The sequence below is a fragment of the Prionailurus bengalensis genome, chromosome A2, assembly GCF_016509475.1.
Source record: "Prionailurus bengalensis isolate Pbe53 chromosome A2, Fcat_Pben_1.1_paternal_pri, whole genome shotgun sequence".
In the NCBI taxonomy this organism is placed as follows: Eukaryota; Metazoa; Chordata; class Mammalia; order Carnivora; family Felidae; genus Prionailurus; species Prionailurus bengalensis.
This window is the reverse complement of record NC_057348.1, coordinates 71,359,561-71,385,524: the sequence shown is the minus strand read 5'-3', so window position 1 is coordinate 71,385,524 and position 25,964 is coordinate 71,359,561. Positions and strand designations below refer to the sequence as shown.

General features: G+C 45.2%; 1 protein-coding gene across 6 annotated transcripts in view; it reads right to left on the bottom strand.

Moving 5' to 3' along the window:
• Nucleotides 1–25,964, bottom strand: part of GLI3 (GLI family zinc finger 3) — a 279,721-nt gene that overhangs the window by 115,856 nt on the left and 137,901 nt on the right. For 5 of the 6 annotated variants that reach the window (XM_043588512.1, XM_043588510.1, XM_043588513.1 and 2 more), the window contains exon 4: nt 9,103–9,208. In XM_043588512.1, coding sequence (XP_043444447.1) covers nt 9,103–9,208 — 106 coding nt within the window. Of the gene's footprint in view, nt 1–9,102; nt 9,209–23,726; nt 24,112–25,964 lie in introns of those variants that run through there. The other variant, XM_043588514.1, reaches the window with a different exon arrangement.

Below are 25,964 nucleotides of genomic sequence, written 5' to 3'. Positions count from 1 at the left end.
GCTCCCAGACCTGACCGCTGAGCGCAGCACAAAGAACACAGGAATTTTATCCAAGAAGCTGCCGCTCAGACTCTGTGAATGTGCGCTATAATTAGGGCCTGCTTTCTCTGCAACCGATGACCGAATTCAATATTTCAGTCATTAGAAATACTGCAAAACAGAAAGAAGTGCTATGCCCTTGGTGTATAAGTTTATTTGTTTCGTGTTCATTTCGTGATGCAGAATAAGAAATGTGTACGGGTTGGTCTAAACTTAGGCCGCCGGGCTCACTCAAATGTCTAAAGTTTCAGGATTGAAACTCGCCCACCTTTTCATACTTACACAAGGAACTTTGCATGAAGGTGGTCTAAAGTCGTTCTTAAAAATTAGGCAGGCTTTCCATTTTTTCCGTTAATCATGAGAAATGATAACCAAACAATAAGAGCTATTTGCTTTTTTTTTTTTTAATTTTTTTTTAACGTTTATTTATTTTTGAGACAGAGAGAGACAGAGCATGAACAGGGGAGGGTCAGAGAGACAGAGAGAGACACAGAATCTGAAACAGGCCCCAGGCTCTGAGCTGTCAGCACAGAGCCCGACGCGGGGCTTGAACTCACAAACAGCGAGATCATGACCTGAGCCGAAGTCGGACGCTTAACCGACTGAGCCACCCAGGCTCCCCCAAGAGCTATTTGCTTTTTTAAAGTGACATGACAGGCAATGAAAAAGGGTTGGGATTAGCAGTATGAAAGTCTAAAAGAAGAAAATACTGTGCACATGTTCACTGATTAAAAAGAAAGAAAAATATAGGGCACCTGGGTGGCTCAGTTACTTGAGCATCCGACTCCTGATTTCGGCTCAGGTCATGATCTTACAGTTCATGGGATCGAGCCCAGCATCGGGGCTCTGCTAGAGTCTGCTTGGGATTCTCTCTCCCCCACCACCACCACCCCATCCCTCCCTCACTTGTTCATTTTCCCTCTGTCTCTCTCTCTCTCTCTCCCCCTCCCTCTTTCAAAATAAATAAACTTTAAAAAAAGAAAGATAAAGCAGAAAAAGGGGACAAAGGGTAGGGCTGGAAAGGGGGTGTTATTTTCGAGTGGGGTTGGCAAAGTATCTTTTAGGCTTTGCAGGCCATATTCTCTCTGTCCCAGGTACTCAACTAGGCCCTTGATTGCTAAAGCCACCACAGACAACAGTAAACAAGTGGCAGTCGCTGTGTTCCCATAAAACTTTCACAATACCAGGCCATGGGCCTGTACTGGGCTTACAGGGCAGTTTGACAAACTGCTCAGTTGATGGTCTTCAAAGAAGACCTCTCAGATAAGGAGACATCACTGCAGACAAATGTACGACATGAGGGAGCAAGCCATGGCTATCTGAGGGAAGACGGTCCCAGGAAGACACATGTGGTGACCTAGTCCAACATGGCTTATGTTCTATACAGTACACCATTAAAATCGCTGACCATTATTTACCCATGTTTTAATACAGTCTTCTCAAGTGTAACACTGTTAGGCTTTGCCCAATAGGCTACCAAGCTGATGAACCACAATTTACCAGCTCACCCACTATGGCTGGATATGTAAACTTGCCAGTTGTTTGGTGTCCCAAATTCTACAGCTGCAAACATTGATGTGTATCTGATTTTTCCAGCCATTGATAGGCTTATCGGGTCAAAAGGCTTTTTAAGGCTCTTCGCGCTGCCGTATTTCCTACCTTAGAAATCCGCATAAGACAGTGACAGCCAGTGACACTGAAAACTTCCTATCGGGTACTGTTACAACTATTTGTGTTCATCGAGGAAGCATAGACTAGACCAGCAAAATCTGCAGTGTTGATTTTCACAAGCAGAGGAAAATAGTCAAGTATAAAGGGGGTCGTAACATCTGATACACTACTTACTCCCAAGCGTTGTAATCTCTCTGGGTCAAGGCCTCTGTATCTTTACAATAAGGTTGGTAGTATCCACCCCATCATAGCATTGCTTTAAGAATTATAGGAGATAATTATGTCAAGTGTCTAAAATTGCACCTCGCCCATAGTTAATTAGGCAAAAATGTCATATAACAGCTATGGCCATTATATATTTTCTCACGTTGTATTATCTATTCATTTCTTCCCACCCCCCCCCTTCTTTTTGGACGTGTGCTATCCTTTTTAGGTTTTCCATTTAAGATTGTTAATTTCATTAACTTTATTTCCATATGAAGGGTCGGGGAAGCAGCAATAAATGTATATTAAATGGTACCCAGTCACATTAGGTGCCTATGGACTTTTACCACCAGTAAATGATTTAGTACCAGGGAATGCATTGCACTAAGGAGCATCACATCGCTATAGGCGCTCCTAATATAATCTTAATATTAATTAAGCTTTTGATTTTGAGTTCTAAGTGTGCTAGCCTTGTTGGCATAAAAGTGATACACTCTAACAATAGTAAACAAACAAAAACAGGAGAAAGACGTTGGCAGTGATCCTCCAGTGGCCTAAGACAAATAGCCCATCATCATTCCTGAAAAGAATATTTATGCATAAGGCGTGGATCTGGCCCAGCAAATGCAAAGAAACACACAGATAGTCTTTGTACTCAAGAGATGTAATTATAATCAAGTTCATTTCTTCTTTTTTTTTTTTTTTTTTTTTGGCAGAGCGAGTGGGTGTTACACAATATTTGCTATAGCTATTTGATGGAATCTGTCATTGTACTTTACCAGTCCTAATAATGTTTATGGTACAGCACTGAAAAAAGGACTTTCCTTTGTTTATCTTACTTATTATTTTTTTAGAGAGAGAGAGTGTCCACAAGCAGGGGAGGGTCAGAGGGGGAAAGAGGGAGAGGTGGGGGAGGGAATCTCAAGCAGATCTGCGCTCAGTGTCAGAGCCTGACAGGGGGCTCAGTCTCACGACTGACCATGAGATCATGACCTGAGCCAAATCAAGAGTCAGACGCTTAACTCACTGAGCCACCCAGGCACCCCTACTTTGTTCATTTTAATTCTTTTTTTTTAAGTTTATTTATTTTGAGAGAGAGTGTACTTGAGTGGGGGAGGGGCAGAGAGAGAGCAAGAGGAAAAAATCCCAAGCAGGCTCCAAGGCTGTCAGCTGAAGCCCAACACAAGGCTCCATCCCATGAACTGTGAGATCATGACCTGAGCCGAAACCAAGAGTCAGACACTCAACTGACTGGGCCACCCAAGCACCCCTACTTTGTTAATTTTAAATTGTACTATTCAAACAGTCCAAACTGGTTATGCCCCCAAATACAAATACAAGGTTCTGATCAATCTCTGTACTTTACTGGTGGGAACAGAAAGAAAGAAACCACTATCATGTGTATGGGCCCATCACAAAATTTTAAGTAAGTGGCCAGACTGAAGGCTGCTTTGAACAACTTACATGTGCTCGTGATAGGGACAGGACCTAGGAAGACAAGCCAGGTGCTGATTTCAGGGAGGGCAGGAAGAAAAGAGGGAAGGGAACTGAGTAGCAGCACCGGCCACCTCCTTACCCTTCCTTTGTCTAAGCTTTTACCATAATGATGCATCTTTTCTTTGACCTTTCTCTCCCTGGAAAGAAATGTATTTATTCATGCTCCAAACTTGCTACTCATCTTCCTGCTCTCCTCCCTAAAAGGCAGTCACAATCATGGGGCAAAGCCTTACTTATTTCCAGAGCACTCGATGTCACAGCTAATATTAATGATCGGCTGTGCACGGAGTCCTCTCCCCAGGCGCCAGGCTGCGGACCACTTTCAGTAGGAGGGACACCTCTTCTTGCTTAGGTGGAATAATTCCAGTGAGTCGGGCAGCCCCGGGAAGAGCTACATTGACTCAAGCGAGAGAATAAAGAGCCGCCGAATAAAATGGAACATGAGCGCTCATTTCTCCAAAGAAGAGGGAAGATGAAACTGGCTTGCTGAAATGAATGAGTGACGTGGACGGTGATATGGGGCAGCCTATGTGGCTGCAGGCTTGGGCACAGTGTGGCACACACCCACAGCTCCAGACAAGGGCAGCTCTAGGCTCAACTGGCAAGCTCTGTGGGGCTTCGATTATTGTAATGGGTTAGTCACTAAGGACCCCACTTAGGAAAATGAATTGCAGAGTTCAGTATGAAGCAAATGGACTGTCTGAAATTCAATTCATATTGGTCCATAAATGAGACAACTCTGGGTCAAAAAAAAATTTATGTAAAAGACAGACATTTCTCCCAAGTAAAAATCCAGAATAAACGTGGAATTTAAAACTTTATAATTTGGGTTTCTATTAATACACTATGTCTAGTTTATTTTTATCTTTATTTTTTTAGAGAAAGAGAGAGAGCACCTGCACCTGCAAGTAGGGGGGAGGGGTGGATGAAGGGAGGGAGAGGGAGAGAGAGAGAGAAAATCTTAAGTAGGCTCCACGCTCAGCCTGGAGCCCGACCCTGGGATCATGACCTGAACCAAAATCAAGACTCGGATGCTCAACCTACTGAACCATTCAGGCGCCTCTAGTTTTTAAAAGGGAGCGTGCTTAAATGAATTCTAACTCTAATTAAAAAAAAAATGCACTCAAAATGCAAGAGAAAGAGTACTTTCTTCATTGAAGCAAGGTAAGGAGGAGCGTTAATATTGCGATTGTCTAAATTTCCAAGTGAAATCTGAAAATACAATAATGTTTGGCCAAGAGAGCATCACCCACCCCCACAGATTACAATAAGGCCTCCTGGAGTTATGCAAGGCTGTAGCCCTGATAACCACGCAAGGCATGGAATACACAGAAGACCAGGAAGGAAAAATCTGCTTGACTCTGGATATACATTCAGGTTCTGTCATTAATGCTCCAAAAAAAATCTCAGTAATATAATAAGATGCATTCACTGGTATTTTTCCAGAACATTACACTTTTCTAGATCTATCTACTGGGCACAAGTCCTGGTGAAGTCAGTGAAGAGTAACTTTCAGAAGAAAAGGGGAAATCCCCCACCTCCAATGTTTCTTAATTTCCAAACTACTTCAATTAAGTAAACACAAAGCAGGAATCACATATTTTATACGACAACCTTTCTGCTACAACTCAAAGAAAGATGATGTCTACATTCCATGACCCACTTGTAAGTCCATGAATTTAAAATCATGATTCTGAGTTAAGAAAGGAAATACTAGCAAATTCTACGATTATTTCCAGGACACTCGAAACAATGTGAGTTTCTAGACTCTGGTCTACACTGCCTAACCGTACACTGTGGACAATGCCCTGAGAGTTAAGTAGGGTAAGCTAAAGGCATTGCATTTAACAAGCTGGGTTCTAAGGGACGCATTTCAGTACATATTTATAAGGCTTGGTGGTTATTATTAGGCTGTAATTGTAGTTGTTCTAACACCTAATAAGCCATGGTTGGAAAAACAAAGGCAGGTTAATTTGTGATTTCCTCTACTCATTCAGAGGCAAATTAAGTGTCAAACAGCTAATACAGAACATATTTCATTTTATGAGATTTTAATTTAATTCTGCACCATATCGTTGATGCCTTAATATAGGGTGGTTTATCTAAAAAGAGAAGCAATTTATAAACCTCTTTCAATAGAATCTTTAATGATAGGATATGATAGCATAATTATCACAGTGCCTGCCATCCTTCTAAACAGAGATCTGTCAGTATTTCCATCATCAACACAAATCCTGTTTTCAAGAGACTTATAATTTAATTTTTAAAGCTGGCACCAGAAGGACAATTATGTGTACAAAATAATGAGAATATCCTCAAATTCTGTCTTCTTATAATTAAACATGTTTATTCTAAAAACTTTGTAAGCTCACTTGGCCTCATTTTCTATGAGAAAATTATATAGCAAGCATGTTGGAACTCACGTTCTAGATGAAAGCATTTTACTTTTCCAGGATACTGCTTTACCCCTAAGCATAGGTGTGCTTTTTTTTTCTTTTTAAATTTTTTTAATGTTTATTTCTTTTTGAGAGAGATAGAGAGAGCACATGCACAAGTGGGAGAGGGGCAGAGAGAGGGAGACAGAGGACCAAAGCAGCTCCATGCTGGCAGCAGAGAGCTTGATGTGGGGCTCGAACTCACGAACCATGAGATCGTGACCCAAGCTGAAGTTGGATCCCCAACTGACTGAGCCACCCAGGCACCCCCAGAGGTGTTTTAAGATTCTAGCAACCAAGCCATACTTACCTAGATTACTCTCCGCTCCTAAAATGATCACAGGCGTCTACTTATAGCACCTCAGAAGGTGCAAAGGCAAGAAGGGGTTCATGACTGAGCGAGGCGAGTGTTTCTGAGGCCCCCACTTCCTGGAATGCTAACCCCCAACATTTGTTTAGAGCTCTATGCTCTTAAAAGCGTTCACGTGAACATGACTTCATTGAACTCTTCCTGCAATCTGGGACAGTCGGGTAAGGCAGAAAACCTCATTTCCAGGGGATGAAACCAATCCACTCCAGGGTAGGTTACCAGAGTTCCCAGCACAGGTGAGTGTGAATAAAGAAAGAATGGGGGAGGGGCGCCTGGGTGGCGCAGTCGGTTAAGCGTCCGACTTCAGCCAGGTCACGATCTCGCGGTCCGTGAGTTCGAGCCCCGTGTCAGGCTCTGGGCTGATGGCTCGGAGCCTGGAGCCTGTTTCCGATTCTGCGTCTCCCTCTCTCTCTGCCCCTCCCCCGTTCATGCTCTGTTTCTCTCTGTCCCAAAAATAAATAAACGTTGAAAAAAAAAATTTTTTTTTTAAGAAATAAAAAAAAAAAAAAAAGAAAGAATGGGGGATTGGAGCTCATCACGACTCCCGGATGGGCCACCTGAGTGTTACTGAGCACCTTTTTCACAAGGTACCGGGCAAAATGAGGAACAGCCTCGGGGGATAGCCAGTAGGGGTGATACCTGAATTAGAACTTGAGGATGAGGAGTTTTAAGCAGGAGTCTGCCACCCCACCAGCGAGGGAAGGCCACTGAGGGCAATGCATAATGCATAAGGAAGATTCTGTTACAAAGGCACACGGGATCTGAGATGTCCCCTAGCCTTCTGGAGCCAACTGCATAAGCTCATTGTCCCCACCCAGATCCCTGCTAAGGACTAGCAGTCCCAGGAGGGCACAGACCCACCTTCTCACTATGCTCTGCACACAGCAATGGCACTCCTCTCAGAGCTCTCTGGGGCTCCTCTGTGGGCCTCAGGATTATCTACTGGCCCTATATTATGAATTTTGATAACTATCTGTTTAGGCAGCTAGCAAACAATTCAGTCCATTGCTGTGAAAGCATCCTAAGGCTTGGCTGGAACACCAGGAAGTCCTGAAATCTATAAAAATCCCAGCTCAGCAGTCATACCTGAGATGCAACCCCCAACCCCAGGACTTTCCAAACTTGACCTGCCTCATCTTGTGGTGTTTTTATCACAGGTGAGCTAAAACTGAAGATACAGCAATCAGGGTCTAGAACACAAGGTGTGGGTGACATGAGGGCTTGCTATTGCATTCTGCCAAAGAACCAAGGCTTGGGATTTTTATTGGTAAACTCATATTTGAATTTAATAACAAGGCGAACTATAATGAACCCATAGGAATTAGTTCATTCGGTCATATAAACTCATTTTGGTGGGGGTTGGGGGGGGATTGCTCCATAACAGGGTTTTTGAAAGAGTGAACAATTCTGAAATCCCACAAAAATCTGATTTAAGTCACCACATCACAGAGACTGGAGTCTGGGAGGAATCTGTCACCTGCATCACCAAGGCTGATCTGGCCCTCGCTGGCTCTGCACCACGGGGCAGGGCCTCGTCGGAGACCTTTGTGGTCCCATCTGCCCCACAAAACCTCCCTACAACGGGGTGAATGACATGGCGGGTTTCAGCCTGAATTTGGAATTTCCTTCCCTTTCTCTAGGAGCTTTTAATTGGCCTCATGGTTTTATTTCAGTATATTTTTAGCAGGCTTCAGAACCCTGTAAATACTCACTCGTGTTCCAGTGAAAAGTCAAAGAATAAGTCACGAGTCTCCGTATTCTCTCTCTATAAATACCCACTTCTCCGTTAATGCTTATGGAAGTCTGCACCACAGATTTATTACTTACCTCCAGGCAAATCTGCTCTGAAATTACAATTCAATAATGGGGGATGGATCCAAAAAACTGTTGGTAAAATATTATATGTGTACTTGGGCATGTAGTTACGGCTGTTAATATCAATTAATTCTGTTCACAGAGGAGGACTTGTTTTAAAACAACTTCATTTTTCTTTGGCATATACGTAATTACACAGCTTAACTAATAGCCACGGAGATGCAATCTACCATCTAAATAACCAGCATTATTCTTCAAACTATTATTTGTGCTTTTCTAACTTTACTGTCTCAGAATGAAGGGTGATTACCAGATCTAACTAGATGTATACATCAAGGCCATTAATAAGGGAGAGCCCCTCCCAGACCGCAGCTCCAGTAATCACAGTATCTGACAATGTTTCTGGACATGACTACCAAAAAAATAGCATTGCAGTTTGCAAGCCGAATGCTCTTTTTACCCCCAACCTGAGTAAGGTAATATTTATTTCCACAAAATGTTCTGCTTTCTTTTCTAATGTATGTTATCAAAGTCATGCTTTCCTCTTATCTTTGTGTAAATCGCGTGAGCGATCACAAGCACCATTTTGTTGGGGAGACATTCCCATCCGTCAAGTCACTGTTGGTGGACGCACCGTGGGGGGTTATGAAAATTTACCACAGCATTTTCATTACAATTCATTGGCCAGCCCTGGGACAGGACTTCCAGGTAATCTGAGTTTTAGCAGGAAAAACTTCAAACCCAATCTCTCCCAGATCCATATTCTGAGTAGTAACTTCCCATTAGGGCCCTACTTTTTTAATTTAGTATTTACAGCCCACAGAACACACGTCAGCAAAATATATAGTGAATACTTGCCAGCCACCTAGTGTGATAGGCATTCTTCAGGAAGCAACGGGGATTTGCTTCAGTGCGTCCAGGAACAGATAGGCTTGCCGTATTTCAAAAGTAAATCTTATACTTCTATTACACCTTCAAAGCCCAGCAGCTGCACTGTTGACAAAAAGTCGTGAGACAGAAAAAGCTAGCATCCCGTGCTGCTTCATTAAAGGGTAAAGTTTTATTACTTACACATGCAATGGAGGAATCGGAGACGGGTCATAATGGTAACGCCCCTCATGATGTCTCGCATCAATCGGCACAGGAGGGTGGAATGCAGGAAAGAGATGAGAAGGGTCTGAAAAAGAACGAAAATCCAACATGGGTAAGAGGAACACCCTGAAACAGAATCCCAGCCCACGACACAACACCATTATACTGTCTTGACAACTTGGGTGGAGTCCGCTTTAAGAATTTGTGGAAGAACTCTTTAAAGTGCATTATGAGGCTACGGGTATATGGAAGTATGACCGAGCGCACGGCACCTGAGAAGGTGGAGGCTAGGAACGCAGTAAACCCAGACAGGAAAGTAAGAACAGGGACTAATGTGTGTCCCACCCTGGGAGAAAGCCTGGAGGAGCACAAGGGCTGGAGGGAGCCACAAAACCAAAAGGAACGGACGACAAGACTCTTACTTTCTTTTAAATTGTACCATCAAGTGAAATTTAGACAACGATGTAATACACATACTAGCTTCCCTTCTCCCATATCCCTGATGCTTTTTAAAGGAAGCAGTATTTTCTAAAGTCCCTGCTTGAATGCATGGGTCTACATACACGTTATGTCTACACTTACATATAAGTGTATGATACACACACTATTTTAAAGTTTAAATGCATGCTCTCCTCCTTCCCGTCCTTGGCCAGACCACCACAGTCCCACACAAGGGCAAGGGCAGCCAATCTATAGGCTAGCCAGAGAAATGCTACAGGGCCTGGCCGGAAGAGGTGAGCCGACCCCTCTCGGACTGACAAAGAGAGGCTGGGAGCAAACAGAGGAATGCTTCCCCCACAGCCCTGACATTCACCTCGGACCCCGACCAGCCTCCCTCCTGCTTAGGCTGGTGTTTAGAGTTTCCTGGGTTCCTGTGTGTGCACTTACTTCCGGCTGCTCCTCTACTTCACTACAGTAACGTAAACACACGGTCTTCCTACAAATCTCATCAAGGGCTTTTTTTTTTTTCCCTAAATAGTGATTCACTGCAAAAGCTGAAGAGAATTTTGCCGCATTTTATTCTTAGAAGCACGGCTGATACTCGAGTTTTCCCTGAGTTTCAAGAAGCAAAGTGACGGAGCGAAGATGCGTCTCCACGGTGATGAGCCTTGCGTTAAGGCAAATACGCCAAAGCCTCTCTTCAAATATTATCTCCCACACGTGTCTGTCCTGGCAGCCTGCACAGAACCATCCTGCTGCTACTGCCCCAGATCTTCCCCGGGAATTGATGTGCACACCAGAGGTGCCTCAGGAGGGCTTCAAGCATTTTCTAAACGTCTGAAGGTTTTGCCTAAACCTGGGGTAGCAGGTGGCGCAGAGGATCCCAAGGGAGGCGCTGCAAACAGGTTCTGAGTGGTGGCTGGAAGAAGTGACACAGAACCTCTAAGTGGGGAATGGGGGGCTGTGCCAAACACAGACCGGCACCCACACTGTGGATTTGCATAAGCCCCCATATCCGAGTATTAGGTGTGCATGGGGTGACTTTAGGTGTTTTTTCATTTTCCTCCCTATGCATTTCTCTTTTTTCTAGATTTTCTTCAACAAGCATCTCTTAGAATGTAAACATAATAAACTCTTTTAATTTTTATGTTTATTTATTTTTGAGAGAGACAGAGAGTGAGCAGGGGAGGGGTGGAGAGAAAGGGAGACACAAAATCCAAAGCAGGCTCCAGGCTCTGAGGTGTTAGCACAGAGCCCGAACCTACAAACCCGTGAGATCATGACCTGAGCCAAGATGCTTAACGGACTGAGCCACCCAGGCGCCCTATAATAAAGTTTCAAAAAAAATTATGAAATCTTACTTCCCTTGTGTTGAACTTTGCCCTGGCTGCCTTCCTTTGAGAATCTACAAGTATGGTTATGAGGAAAAAATACAATAAGAGTGAAAAACCATTGACGCAGTGTTGACCGAACCAAGGAGGTGCGCAAAGCTATGGCTCCACCAGATATGGAGCCTTTCTTAGAAAACCTGTGGGATCGGAAGAGGAATATTGTAACGAAAAGGTCAATTACTGACTGCATCCTGTGCTCAGTTGTAAGATAGATGAAGGTGGGAGGAGTGGCAAATAGGGAGAGGAAGCATCATCCTGGTATGGTCAGGGCACTGCCACTGCGATACCACAAAGTGTAAGCCACTGTATAAATTCCACATGAAAAATCAATAATATATACAATTTTTAAATTGAGAAAGAGAGCACGAGCTTCTATTTGTTTCCCTTTTGATTTAGTCTAAAATGATAAGCAGGCTCCATGCTTGGCATGGAGCCCAACTCAGGACTTGAACCCACCACCTCATGACCTGAGCCGAAATTAAGAGTCGGACACTCAATCCGCTGAGCCACCCAGGCACCCTGAAAAATCAATTATATTTTAAGTGCACCACTTAGGACTTAAATCTAAAGGATGTGGGAGTTGCTCTTTTGTAATGCAAATCTTGGTAGCTGGAATGCTAAGTGGGAAAGTTTACCCCACACTGTTGTCACACATTCAGTGTGCCACGTAAGTCAGTCATCCTGCAGAGCCAAAATGTCCGACCTCACATAACCATTTTCCATGAAAATTAATCCATCCTTCTGCAAACAACCTACAATCGACTGCAGCAATCTTTCTCACTAGCTTGAAGGTCTGACGCACATTCAGTAAAATGTTTCCTGGTTTTAAATTCTGAAACAGGCCTAAATGAGTCAGATTCCAGTCAGATAAGGCGGTTGGCCACCAGACATGGGGGCGGCTCTTCTTTCTCTTCTCCTCTTAGGGGTCACTGCTCCTGCAAACGTGCTGGCCTCCAGCAGACTTCGAACTCGGCACACCGTCATCAGCTCTTAGCAATCAGAGAAACAAACCCCCTAGCACTGTGTTTAAGTCAAGCATTCACAGAGTCTGACCCTCCTCCTAAGACTTTCTCCTACACATTTTCCGTGGCCGTGGTAAGGGACGTTGTGACAAACACGTCAGAGCTGGAGGATCTTTTCACTTCTCTCCTTGTTGGCTCTTGGCCGTGGACTGCGTGATTCAATTCTCTCCTCCAGATAAGTGGGTGTTGACCGTATCTGATTTTCTCTATGTGGGTTCAGCGATGTATTACGACAGGGCGCAAATCCACATTTTTCATATACGCGGGGCTCGAAACGTGTGGATCGATTCCACATTCGGTATCTGCCTCAGACATCCAGGAAGTAACACTCCTTATCGTTTGAGTATTGATAATGAAGTGCAGTGATTATGTGCACGCAGGCGAAGACCAACCTGTTAATCCTATAAAATCAAGGGTGTACCCAAGCAGCATAAAAATCTCCTCCCCAGGAAAACCTGGAAGGGCTATTGTGGACATCTGAAAGGCACTGCCACCTTTTCACTTTCAAGAAGTTAGTGTGTCTAACAAGATTTTAATTCACTCTTATTCTCTCCCTCCCTCCTTATTTCAGAACCAAAGAGCAAACGGCCCAGCACCGCAAAACTCTTTTGAGAGGAAAACAGAAGACACAATTATTGGGGCATTTTATAGTCTTTTCTCACTGCTGAGTTTGGTGTTTGGTGAGCTTAAAAATTTAATTCTGACTGAAAGTATGCGATTGTTTATGTCCTAAGGAAATCTGCGAACTGTGCATTCTGGAATTAGGGTAAATAAAGAACAAAAATTAATGGATCTCATCGGACTTGAGCAAAGACATCTGGCCTCAGTTTAAGTATTTTACAGTTTCTATTTGTTTCCCTTTTGATTTAGTCTAAAATAACTTCTCCTGGACTAACGAACATCTGTGCAAACAATTACACTTTGTGGGTCGCTTATCTGTGGAGACCACACCTCGGAAGCTACTTTCTGGGAAACTGCGATGGAACATCCCTCTTCCAGCTTGAGACATGCTTGAGCACAGCTGCACGGCACCGACGAAGGAAAAAAAAAGAGTTCGATCCTGTGCTGTAACACCCGTGGCATCACGTGACATCGACCCTAACACATTTCTCAAAAATAAAGAAGTTCCCGAATCCTCCTGCGCTGGGTGCTCTCCTTGCCTCTTGGCTCGTCGCCTCTGCGCGGACGATCGGCAGCGTATTCCATCACGGGCCCAAGAAGCTGTCCAAGAAAACCCACGCGACAAGCACAGGCCCGTGTCGCCAGCAGCCACCATAATTATCCCCCTCACGGGTTATTATTTACACATGAGCAGCGCAGCTGTGCACATCATAACTCAAGTGTATGTGCAATAAGTCACCGCACCGCGGCCATCTCCTGTTCTGGCCCTTGACAAAACACCACATGATGACTTTTCCAAAGTCAGGGGAAAACTGCTGGAGCAGAAGGAAGTGCCACTAAACCTGGCTGCCTCCTATTTATCATACAATTTCCTGACTGATGGTTCCACAAACCCGCTGCTAAGTGCTGTGTACTCTACTGTCAGCAAACTAACGGGCTAAATGGAAGACAGGGAGAGTAATGTGCAGAACTGGTGGAATCAATTTTACTGAGGGAATTAAAATTCTACCAGGTGGGGGTGAGTCTGCGGAGCCGCGGTAAGCAGTCAACTGTACATGCTTATGGTTGCAAAGATGATTTATTGCATGCTTGCGAGAGGCTTGACTATTAGACTAAAATTCCTCTTCTACTAAACCGAGACTTGAAGAGTGTGTGTTATCCGAGGCTCCAGTGCAATAGTCTTTAAACCCCATAAATATGTAATTGGCTTGACATGTGTTTAAATGGAAATGCATAGTAAAAATATTTGTGCTGGGTATCGTCGTTGGTATTCGGTTTCGTGCTGCCTGTCATCATACTGCGCATTAAGGATCTCATTAGGAATGAGAGGCATTGATTTTTAGGTCTCTGCACAACAGCCTGGGTTGATCATAAAACCTGTAGCCAGAGAAAGACACTTGGAGATTTATCTTCAGTTGCATCTTTCTCCCCAGAAAATAGTTTTAGTATCCTCAGGCTGGAAGATCTCTTAGATGCCATTCTGGAAAACTGCCTTTTAAGGCTTGAAATTTCCATATAAAAATCGTAGATTAAAAAAGAGAGATCAAAGTAGGCTCACTTCGTGCCCTAAAGGAGGATGATTCACCAGATGGCACTTGAGTGGCCGAGAGTACCCAGGAAATAGCACAGGGCCCACAAGAGCAAAGTGCCCAAGTTCTCCTGGCTTATTTAAATACTGAAAGCGTTTGCACATTGACTTCGGAAGTTATTCGAGAACGGAACTAGAGATTATTTTTCCTGTCATTAGGGTAAACCCTGCCCGTAGGAATGTCCAGTCCCCCCAGATTCACTCAATTGCCTATCATCAGCAAAAATATCATTAAAACCCCACGTGGCCAACATCCACTATACCAGAACCAAAATAATCACCCAGTGACTACCAAATGAGAGGTCTCAAGGAGGACAGAGAGAGAGAGAGAGAGAGAGAGAGACCCTTCCTCCTCCAGTGAGATGGTGAAGAGTTACCAGGGCCTTGTCTCCCCCTCTTCTGCTTTGGGCATCTCCAACCATCACATAGATGCCTGAAAGACCTTTGCTTGGGCTCAGTGGCCTGAAGGAGGCATCACCCAGTGAACGGACTTTAACACCCAGGCTCCTTCACACAAAAATCCTTGTATTCCTGCCCATGGGCAGGAACATGCTTATGAACAACATGGCACCAGAAAGGAGATGATCTAGCCCCTGGGGACACCCCAGAGACACCTGACCAAGAATGTGTAGAACAACAAGGCAGTCTATGGCCCTCCTATAGGGTCTGCAATGAGTGGAATCTTAAGAGTGGCATCCCACAGGGATCAGCTGTGAACCTGCTGAAACCTCACCCAGTGGACTCACCCCATGGAGCAAGAGGAATCTTCTTTCTGGTCTTACATGAATGTGAAATGGAACCAGAAACATCTCCAGTGTCATTAGTGTATATCATCTTGTTTATAAGGCCTTCTGGAGTGTGGTGCAAGTTCTAAGAAGTTGGTTCTAATACAATCTAGAAATCCATAGAGATGTCTTGCACTTAAAAAAAATTTAAAAAGATTATTTTGTCACTTTATACCATGGCAAGAGCCTTAACTTGGAAAGAATATGCTATGGGAGGGATCTGCTAACTACTGTGTGTGCGCCAGCTTTTGCAAATAAAGTTTTTATTAGAATACATGTATGCTCTTTTGCTTACAAATTGCTTATTTCTGCTTTCACACTACAATGGCAGAGTTGACTAGTTATGACAGAGAACACATGTTACCTATGTGGCCTTTTACAAAAAATTGTTTGACGGACCCTGTCCTAGAATACCACAATAAAGTAATTTTCTGAGATTCTTACTTTTCAGAAAAACTGCCCGCCAATTTTTCTCTCCTATCCATGTAGTTTTGGAGTGACAACACTATATATGTGAAGTACTTATATGTCACTTTGTGTCACTTAAAAACATCTTTATAGTAGGAGTTTCCATGCTAATAATTATTCTGAAAAGGGATACTTACCCAGTGATTTTAGCAAAACCTATGCTAAATAAATTTTAAGATAAGCACGATGATGGATGAAATTGACTATAAATCTAGCAAGTAGCAGCAATAATCATTTACACTTGCAAACTTGTTTCCTTATAAACTAAGTAACATATACACAAAGTTTCATAGAAAGCTAATAAACAACAAACACTATACTATTTCTAAAACCCAATCAATTTTATTTTTGGCAACTATCCAACATTCCTGAACCCTCTTGTATCAATTTCTACGGGCATTCCCCACTACTCAAATAGCAATCTTTCTATCATTTCTTCCATGCAAGCACATAGGCATATTACTTAATATTTTAGACCTCCATGCTACCCAGCACTACACTCTGGTCATACCATAATCCATCCACACCATGCTTCCAAACAAACGTAATCATGTATTTCCACGAGAAAATGACAAATAGCCCTCTGCCTTTACCACCTCAAATGTGTCCTGGGTAATGAACAAATAAAATGGCTGATTTCTCTCCTTTTTGGTTCCTTCTGACTTCCTTCATCAGCAAGCCTTTGCACATTTCTCAGCCACAAATCTTATCCACTAGATTCCCAATGGCGGAAACAGACCACATCTACCTACTGGCCAACCAACGGAATCCTTCCATCCACCCTCTGGAATGTGTCTTGCCTATCTATGATCCCATATATGTGCATCCATGACATTGTTGTTGTTTCTCGCTTTCCTGCCAGGATAGGAGAGAAAAAATAAACAGAAGAAAAAGCAGCACAGAGAAATGAGAGATGGTTCACAGTTATCATGCCTAAACGGAATTCTCTGAGGGAAATCATGTGACAACATACAAGGAATCATTAAAAGTGACATTAAAAGTGACAAATCCATTTACTTTGAAATACGCTAACAGTGTATTTCCAGTGACAATCAGTAAGCCTGGAAATTAAAAGGTGGGAATTGATTACTAATAACAAAGTCTTCTATCAATGACCATTTATTTGTGCAGCACAATTCAAAAGCCAAATTCATAGCTCTAAAAATATACACTGGGATTTAATGCCGATAAAATGAAAGCAGAGGATGAAATGTTTGCAGGAAAAATGTTTGGTATCTCAGATCTAACTACAGAGGCCTTGGAGACACAGTGGACTCAAAAAGTTGCCTGGTTTAGTTAGCAAGCCAACAATTAATCAACAAAGGTAAGGTCCAGAAGTTGTATCCTATCCAAAATCAATCTACTCAAAAACTCCACTTTTTGACTGTTGCAAAATTAGCAGAAGCAGGTAGTGAAATGTGATAGCAAAGGAATACATTGCTTTATATTTTATAAAACTCATACATGTTTCCTCATGGGATGCTCTTGGCAACCCTAAGAATCATTTCCAAAGCTTTATTATTATTCCCCTCAGTCTTGTTTCACTTTATTCCCTATTATCATGATAATCCCGAGAATTAAGTAGGAAAACTTCCATTATCTGCCCAGAAAATTAGAAGACCTACCCAACGCTGCATAAAACTAAGGCCTTGTGATCCAAGTTCATGCTCTTTTTTTTTTTAGGTTTATTTATGTATTCTCAGGAGGGGGGAGGGTCAGAGAGAGAGAGAGAGAGAGAGAGAGAGAGGGAGAGAGAGAATCCCAAGCAGGCTCCACACTGTCAGTGTAGACAACGATACGGAGCTCGAACTCACGAACCCATGATTATCATGACCTGAGCTGAAATCAAGAGTCAGATTCTTAACCAACTGAACCACCCAGGCACCCCGTTGGTGCTCTTTCAATTTCCCTGGCAGAGCACACTGGAGGTGGCAGAATTCCAGGCACTATGAAGCCCCAACTCGAGTGTCAATCCTGCTTCTAGAGTAGGAAACTCGAGGAGCTCTCTGGCACACAAACCCAGTCCCTCCTGGGAGAAGGGGGGCCGACGTTTGGAGCATCAGGGAGTTTACCTGTGTCTTCCGTGTCCCACAGCACAGGACGATGCCACTAATCCAAGAGGGCCACCCATCTGAGTCCACTTGAGAAATATTTTGATGGCAATGGAAAACCAGGAGTGACCTCAAGGGTGGGCTGGATGGCGTCTTTGCGGCCAATAAGAAATAAATGCAGCACATATTCAGCTCAGTATCAGACAAGAAACTGTTGAAGAGTAGATTATTGATTCTCCCCTCCCCCCCGCTTTAAAGTCCACTATCCACCCCATTTCTAGTTCCCATCAACCAATCCCCAAAGGTCTTCCAAAGTTTTCCCGCATGAACGGTGATTACTAATAATGAAAACAATCGCAAGTGTAAGTACAATTCACTGAATACCTGAATACGTGTCAGGTGCTGTACTAAGTAGGACTCACAACCTCGTTTCTGCCTTCCTAAGACTCTGGAGCGCAGGTATGAAGAATATGCCCATTCTTCCAGACAAGGAAGATGGTTACGGGTCTTGTCCAGGCAAACGCAGGAGAGCATGACATAGCCAGTGTCTTTTTCGCTCCAAAGCCAGTGCCCTGAGACTCTACTGACACTGTCAAGAGTTCAGGCTTTTTATCATTTCTTATCTAACCTAACGTCTCCAGACTTATATCCTTAAAACCTACAGTGGCCACGTCCCTCCCTGCCCCCAAAGTCTGCAGTGGCCCAGGAGAACCTTCCCGATCCAATACAACTTCCCAGGGGCAGTCAAGGCCCCCAGTAACCTGGCTGCATCCAGAGACTCCCCCATGCTAGTGCTCCCGTGCACAGCCGTCCATTGTTTCTGACACTGTCCCCTCACTCGAGAACAAACGGCCTCTTGCTCAACTCCTACTCTGTCTTCAAGACTCATGCAAATGCCACCTGCTTAGTGAAGCTTCCCTAGGGACCCTCATACGGAATATTTGCTCCTTCTTCCCTTCTCCGGCATGCAGGTGGGGTGGAACCACCTGTGCAGTTCTGTCTGCACCTGCTCGTGCTCAGTCATTGCCTCTCCCACCAGACTCTAAGCTCTCAGACGGCCCTTGTGCCCCTACGCAAGCGGTCTCCCTCGAACAAGTATGGGACCATTCAAGACTGAGCTGTAGGCATGGCTGTGGGAGATAACCGCTCCCAAAAAAGACAAGCGCTTACTCTGTCCCACCACCATGCCAGGAGACAAGGAAATGAGTCCCTGTCCTGGCAGGCACACTGTCAGATCAGGATTGTCCGCTTTCCGTCCCAGGCTATCTGGGGCACGGGGCCAGGTGGGGTGTCGGAACCCCATAAATATTTATTATAAGAAAGGTAAAGGAGGCAGGGAAGACAAGGAAGGAAACTGAGGCCACGCAATGGCAGCAGTGGACCAGGCCAGTCTCCCACGTGGGGGCTGCAGATTGCTCCATCACCGCACAGGCCTTCCCACAAAAGCAGGGGAACCCAGAGACGCACCTGCCATCTCTTTGCAATCCTCCCTGTGCAGGATTCCAGGTGCTGCCTACATTCAGAACATGCACAGGGCCACCTCCTGAGGGATGCCTGCATGCCCTGGGCAACGTCATCGTGGCCCTGCAGGGCTGCCTGCCACATAGCCAGTCACTTCATGTGGGCACGCAAAGCCCCCATCTAAACCCACCCCGCTGCAGGCTGAGCGGACAATGGCGGATGCTCAGAAATCAATACCCTCCCCACGTTGGGCCTTTTCCAAGATGCCGAATGTCCTTTTCCCGCCAAGAAAATGTTGATGCTTCAGTGAATTCGGGATACTTGAGAGGGCTAACACCCATATGGAAAAAGCTCTTTGACACAAAAGGTTGGAGGTCAAAAGTTTAAAAGCTCAGGACAGAAAATGGCAGGGGCCCCTTTGCCCACACTCTCCCTCTTTTTGTCAATAACATCAAAGGCGCTGGCCAGCTCTTAATGCTATTATTGTTACGCCTTTGGAATCCATTGAAATTCCAGCACATTTATTGCACACCGGGAACACTGAAAGGCTCTACTTTCCTTAAACTCTGAATCCTCACTGTCTATGAAGCCTCGTGAAGCAGGAGCACACAAAGCTTTTAGGCAAAGAGTTTATTTTAAGTGCTTCTTTCGCCATGATTGTAAAATAATAAAGCACACAAAGTGATCCCCTTGCAGGGAAGAGCAAGGAAATGAGAGAGAAGGGGGAGAATCCACCGCCGATAGGGTAAAAAAAAAAAAATCTCCTTCACATTTTTTGGCTCCTAGGAATGCAAGAACTGAAACGTTCTTCATTTTTCTTATATTACTCCTTCCTCCACAATCCTAGATGAGCTATTAGGCACATATTTTGCACATGCGTGCAAAGACATTGGCCACGTTACCATATATCAAATGGCATCACTTGAGGGAAACATCTTTCTGCTTAAGAACAGTGCTCTATTAACATGGCATTGACCGCCATGGCATCCCCATCATTAATGATGGAGGTGACCAAAGTGTGGAAACGCTCAATGCCTGAGACTTTCCCTGGTCCATGAATAAAGCTGAGCTTATCAACTCATCACACAGATAGTAGGGACCCAGGAAGGATGAAATTCAAAGGAAAAAAAATCAAAATCTATTTAAGGTCATCATAACCTCATGCCTGAACTGTCTCTCCACCCCTCCTGGAACAGTGGCCATCTGGCAGTGTGTCCTGTCAGCCCCTGACGAGCAGGGTCACTCACCTTACCTCTCACCTGCCTCGTCCACTGTCCGTGCACGGCCCCCACGCTGAGGGCGTGACAGAAGGGAATGCCCTCGAAGGTCCATCGTGTATACCGTTGCTGTCCATTCTGGGTGTGCAGATAAAAACCCCCAGAGCTGCCCGCATGTGGATTCAGAACAACTCCGAGGTCCACTCGCCAAAATTCACAGTGGGACTTCCTCTCTTGTCGGCTGCCCTTCCTTGGCCACCATCTCATCTGACTTCCTATTTATTGATTATTAGCCTACTTCCTTTGGGGCTGCTAAATAAATTTCAGATTATCTCCGGTTTGTTGTCTCTAGGAGTACCTGCTCTCACAGTGATGCCCTTGGATGTCTAAACTGTACTGCAGGCAAGAGGCACCTCGCACCCCAAACTTCTGGTACAACTCCTCATCATGCCTATAGAGAACAGAGGCCACTCGCTTCCCTCGTCTTCTCCATGTTTCCTACTGTCCAGACAAGTGAAACTGCCCAAAAACGTCCACCAGGAATTCGAATTGCCACCATTCTGCTTTAGGACTGAGGTAATGGTAGATAAATGGGGGTGTCAACAAACCTTCTAGTCTATTCAGCTGGGCACTGTCTGGGACCCTTGATTTAAAATTTTTTTTAAGTTTATTTTGAGAGAGACAGAGACGGCACAAGACAGGGAGGGGCAGACAGGGAGGGAGAGAGAGAAAATCCCAAGCAGGCTCTGCACTGTCAGCACAGAGCCCGACACAGGGCTCGAACTCATGAAACTGTGAGATCATGATCTGGGCCGAAACCAAGAGTCGGATGCTTAACCCAAGGAGCCACTCAGGCACCCCAAGGACACCTCTTTCCAGAGACGCCAATGGTCTTAAGACTACTTTCACTGAGCAGGAGCTTTGAGATTGCTGCCTGCATCTCTCTCCCTGAGGCCCAAGCTCGCCTGGTCACTTCTCCAACTGCTGCCAAGGCTGCCTATGGCCCACCGGCCCACATCGTACCTCAAACCTCTGCACTGATCCTGGAGAGATGCACTGCCTCAGGAGGTGATCTAACTGGCCGGTTCTTCCCTGGGCCCTCCATCAGGATGCGGCAGCTGTCACCTTGTCTAAAAAGGCTCAGGCTCTCAATGTGATCTCCCCCTGGGTCCTCTCTTCCCTCTCTCCAAAGTAACCCTGGCTTCTAGACCAATTGCATGGGACCCAGCCTTTACAAACTACACTTAGTAGGTGTCTAAATTCAATGATGTCCATTTCTTCTTCCCCTCTGAGGGCAGAGAACATGATCTACTTCTGGAGTCACTATCAACACCTGGTATACCTGCATACCCCAAAACCCCAGGGACTATGGCCTCAATACATAGACATGCATCACCCCTGGTAATGGTGGACACACCCTTCCAAAGATGACTGTATCCTACACTTTTCTCAGAGAGTTTCCACTTGCCAGAGAGGAGTCTAGACACATTTCCAGACAGCAAGGCTGCTTCTCACCCTTTGCTGTTTGTAAGTATTAATAAAGACCCCAAGAACAATAATTTGAGAATCTCGATGTGTTTAAAACAAACCATGGGTTTATTTAAAAAAAAATTTTTTTTTTCATGAACCGTGAGATCATGACCCGGGCTGAAGTCAAATGCTTAACTGACTGAGCCACCCAGGTGCCCCCAAAGCATGGGTTTAAAAACTGATTCCACGAAATAGACCAAGTTGATGGTAACCTACTGGTCATCTTGGAGCTAATGTGTAGTTGCACAAAATTTATCACCCATCCCGTAGGAGATTTTAGAAAAGCCATGCTTCCCACTCAGTTTCCCCTTGTCCAAAATCAGAAGGCCAAACATTTAGCACACTGAATAATGAATGCATGTGGCGGCCTTTATAGGGCAGTACCTACAAGGTACACCCTCCCCACAATAAATGGCTGCTCTCCCTCTGTCCACACAGCTAAAAATGCTTCCCACTTTAAACCATATTTTATAGATTTACATAGAAACAAATGACAATAATGACTATAATCATATTTTTTTTTTACCCACATAAAAAAGCCAGTAAGACCCAGCCCTATTTGCTCCACAATGTTGTCCAAGGGGCCAAGTGACATAGGGGAAGGTGGTTCATAACTCCTAAAGTACTCACATTTAAGGCATTAGTGTTGATCCTAAGTGCTTCTTCTTCAATACCAACATCCAAATAAACATGGAGAGTCAACACCTTTACACAGATACTTTCAACTTCAGACCTCATCTGATTGTTCAGCCCAAGTTTCCCCCTACACTCAAGCCTTCACTGGTCACAAGCCACATGAAGGGTTCTCCATGCCTTTCTCAGTGAGCTCTGTAGCAAAGACCCAGCTTTGTCCCTTGAATTCCAGATTAGCCACACAAGGTTGTCAGCTCAACCATTAGGGGAGAGAAAAGAAAAGAAAAAAAAAAAAAAAAAAAAAAAACAACCACAGAACATTCAAATAGCTATCATTCACTGAGCACTTACTGTGTGCTAAGGATTACCCTAAACACTTTTCACATAGTTTTAAAGTCTTTTTTAAGTTTATTTATTTTGAGGGGCGGTGGGGGGGGGGGGGGAAGGGGAAGAGAAGGAACAGGGGAGGGGCAGAGACAGAGGGAGGGAGAGAGAGAGAGAGAGAGAGAGAGAGAGAGAGAGAATCCCAAGCAGGTTCCCCACTGTCGGCGCAGAGCCCGATGCAGGGCTTGAACTCACAAACCCTGAGATCATGACCTACGCCGAAAACAAGAGTGAAACGCCTAACCCACTGGGCCACCCACATGCCCCACTTTTCACACAGTTGCAAAATTGTATTACACAACTACTCGGTGAAGTAGGTGTTTGCTCTGTGAATTTCACAAATGAGAGAACAGAGGTGAGAGAAGACAGGAGGTTAAGGGCATTCAGGTAGGAACTGGCAAAAGCTTGGCCTCAGGTACAGAGAACCCTTCCTTGAGCTACAAGCGTGAGCCAGGCCCCCACTCAGGGGGCCCACGCTTGCTTTAATGTTCCGCCACTGCCATTTTGAAATTCTTAACAATTTTTGAGCAAGGGCCCGCCATTTTTCTTTTGGCAGTAGGCCCCACAAATCACCTAGCTCACCTTGAGTACAGCAATAATTCCCCTCACAGGTATCCTGCCGCCTCAGCAGCTCAAAGGCCTCCTCATCCATCCACGCAGTTATCCCTAGGAGCCCACTTCCACCCAGGCCTGAGGCGGGAATGGCGCGGGCCTTCCTCCTGGGGGGCCCTTATTTCGGCCACACAACCTCTGGTCCGGTCACCCCAGCGCGTCAGACACTTCTCCCAGACCTCAGGGACCCAGCTCAGCAGGCTGCAGGTCCACAACATGTCTGGCCCTGGAGGATGCAGGCTGTCCCCACTGAGACCCTCTCTGGCTAGCCAGCCTCCCCTACTGCTAACAGAGTCGCCCCACCATCCGCCAGCCATCCTGAGGGCTAATTGGCTGGTTTTAATCAAGACTGAATGAAGCAGAAGTCCCTCTCCACATAAATAAATCACAATTACTAACTGCAAGACTTGAACGGCTTTCTCCTCCCCTGTGGCCTCGGCAGAGGAATTCCCAGGCCCGCCAGGGCAAGCACAAAGCCCCAGCCCGGCCCCGCAATATCCGCTCGCTGGGCTCCGTTTATCATTTCAACAGTTCCTTAACGACTCTTCCCGGAGGGGAGCGAGGCCAGACTGTTTTCCTTCCCTTCACAAAGCAGATATGCATGGCTTATTTGAATGTCTCCAACGTTTACTTTAGTCCCGGTTAAATACCTTCCACGGCAGAGTCAAACAAACAGTTCACTTCATTAGAAAGGCAAACAATTTAGCGAGAGAATACCAGCACTTGAGGGGGACCGAGCTGGGCCGGGAAACCCTCCGCCCAGGAAACGGGGGGCCTGGTGCTCAAGCCCGGGCAGCAGCGCGTGGAACTCACTTCAAAAGCCCTTTCACAAATACTTCACACATTCACTGGTAATTAACAGATAACCCCAAAGAGATTATCTGCCCGGAGGCTGAGGGCCCTAGAGGATTATCCACAGGGCTGCTTGGGAGAAGGCAGAGCGGGGAGGGCACACCCTTTTTCTAGAACTTCAAGTCAATAAAATCATCTGGAAAAACACCAAAGTGAGCAGCTACCCCAGGTTTAAAACAATGAAGTAACATCCCATTGAAACAATATTCATTTTACCAACAGCTGCAGTGCTGTGCCTGGGAAAGACACGCGTTCCCGGGCAACAAGTGGGTGCACAGACAGACAGAAAGTTCGGGACAGGGACCAGGACAGGAGTGTGTTCGAAGATCCCAGCTCTGGGCCCTCCCAGCACACACCTGGGGCACACTGTAAGGCCTGCGGGAAGGATCATGAGCAGATTAGAGCCATTGCCTCTCTGGCAGCTGTGAGGGACCCCACAGCGGAGAGGGTCAGTGGCCCCTTGAAACCTGAAGCCACCTGTGGGACAGCAGGCGCGCCCCCACTGCTCCAGCCAGATGCCTCAGCCTGGCCTCAGAACCCCTTTGCAGATGGAGACAGAGCCCCACGCCTGTCACCAGCTTCCCCCACGCCAGTGTACCTCAGGGCCTCACGTCACACCCTCCCACCCACCCGGAGCAAGAGCACAGGAAGTCATTTGGGGCGCATATTTAAAAAACAGAAGGACTCCACTCTCTTTCTTCTTCAAGAACACACATATACCCCCGGCCCCCACCCCACGACCGCCCCACACATATACACATATCACAACAGGAAACTGTAACATCAAACGAAAATGGTCTGGACGGTGCAGGCATCATCTTATTACACTTGAATCTGGGGTTTCGCCCATGTTGTGGTTGTGCCGGACAGGGTCAGATTAAGCAATTCTGGTACTCATGGCTTTTAAGAAGTTGGTAAACCTCAAATGCCAACTGCAATAAATCATACAAGTCTCTATTAAAACTATAAATCACTCATGAAATTTAATACTGTCATGAAGAGTAATTAAGCGCTAATGTAATAAATCTACAAGAGAAAAAAGAAACACAATAACACAGAATCTTAAGAGTAAGGGATTGCTCATGGATTAGAGCTTTACGACACATCTCTGTGCCCCCTAAATAAAGCCTGCGTGTTTTCCTATCCAAAGCCAGAGGTCCTCAATGGAGTTAAAAAAAGGAAAAAGAAAAAGAAAAAGAAAAAGAAAAAGAAGACGAAAGAAAGAAAAAATCATGGAAGGGCCACATTCTCAAATAAACTCGGGACCAAGAGCCAAACATAATGCCCTTCTTTTCTACAGGAGAACACCTCCAAAACTTTACTTCCATCTCATCCTATTGAGGAAAACGGAAAGGAATGAAGAAGTAAAGCGGAAAACGAGAACAGACAGCCCAAGAGGCATCTGGGTTTGAAAGGAAGTTTTAGGAGCAAGTCACAATAGTTTTTCACCATGTTCCCATTTCACGTATACACCCTTCACATAACTGCTTCGTCGCCGAGGCACAATTTTTTTCTCACTTCTTCAACTACTCTGAATCCCCAAATTTTAGATAGGATAATGAGAACGAGGAAGTGTTCTGGACTGCTTCAGTCACACACCACCTCAGGACTCCAGAACCGGCTGGTAGAAGGCGAACCAGTAAAAATCGATTCCTGGCACCGCTGTTTCCCAGGGGCTGTGTGGGCCCTGTGGACAGGAAGAGCCTGACAGGCCTTCCGCCCAAGAGGAGCACAGGGACCCACGTGTCACAAGGATCCCAGCTCAAAGTCCTGGAGAAAAGATGG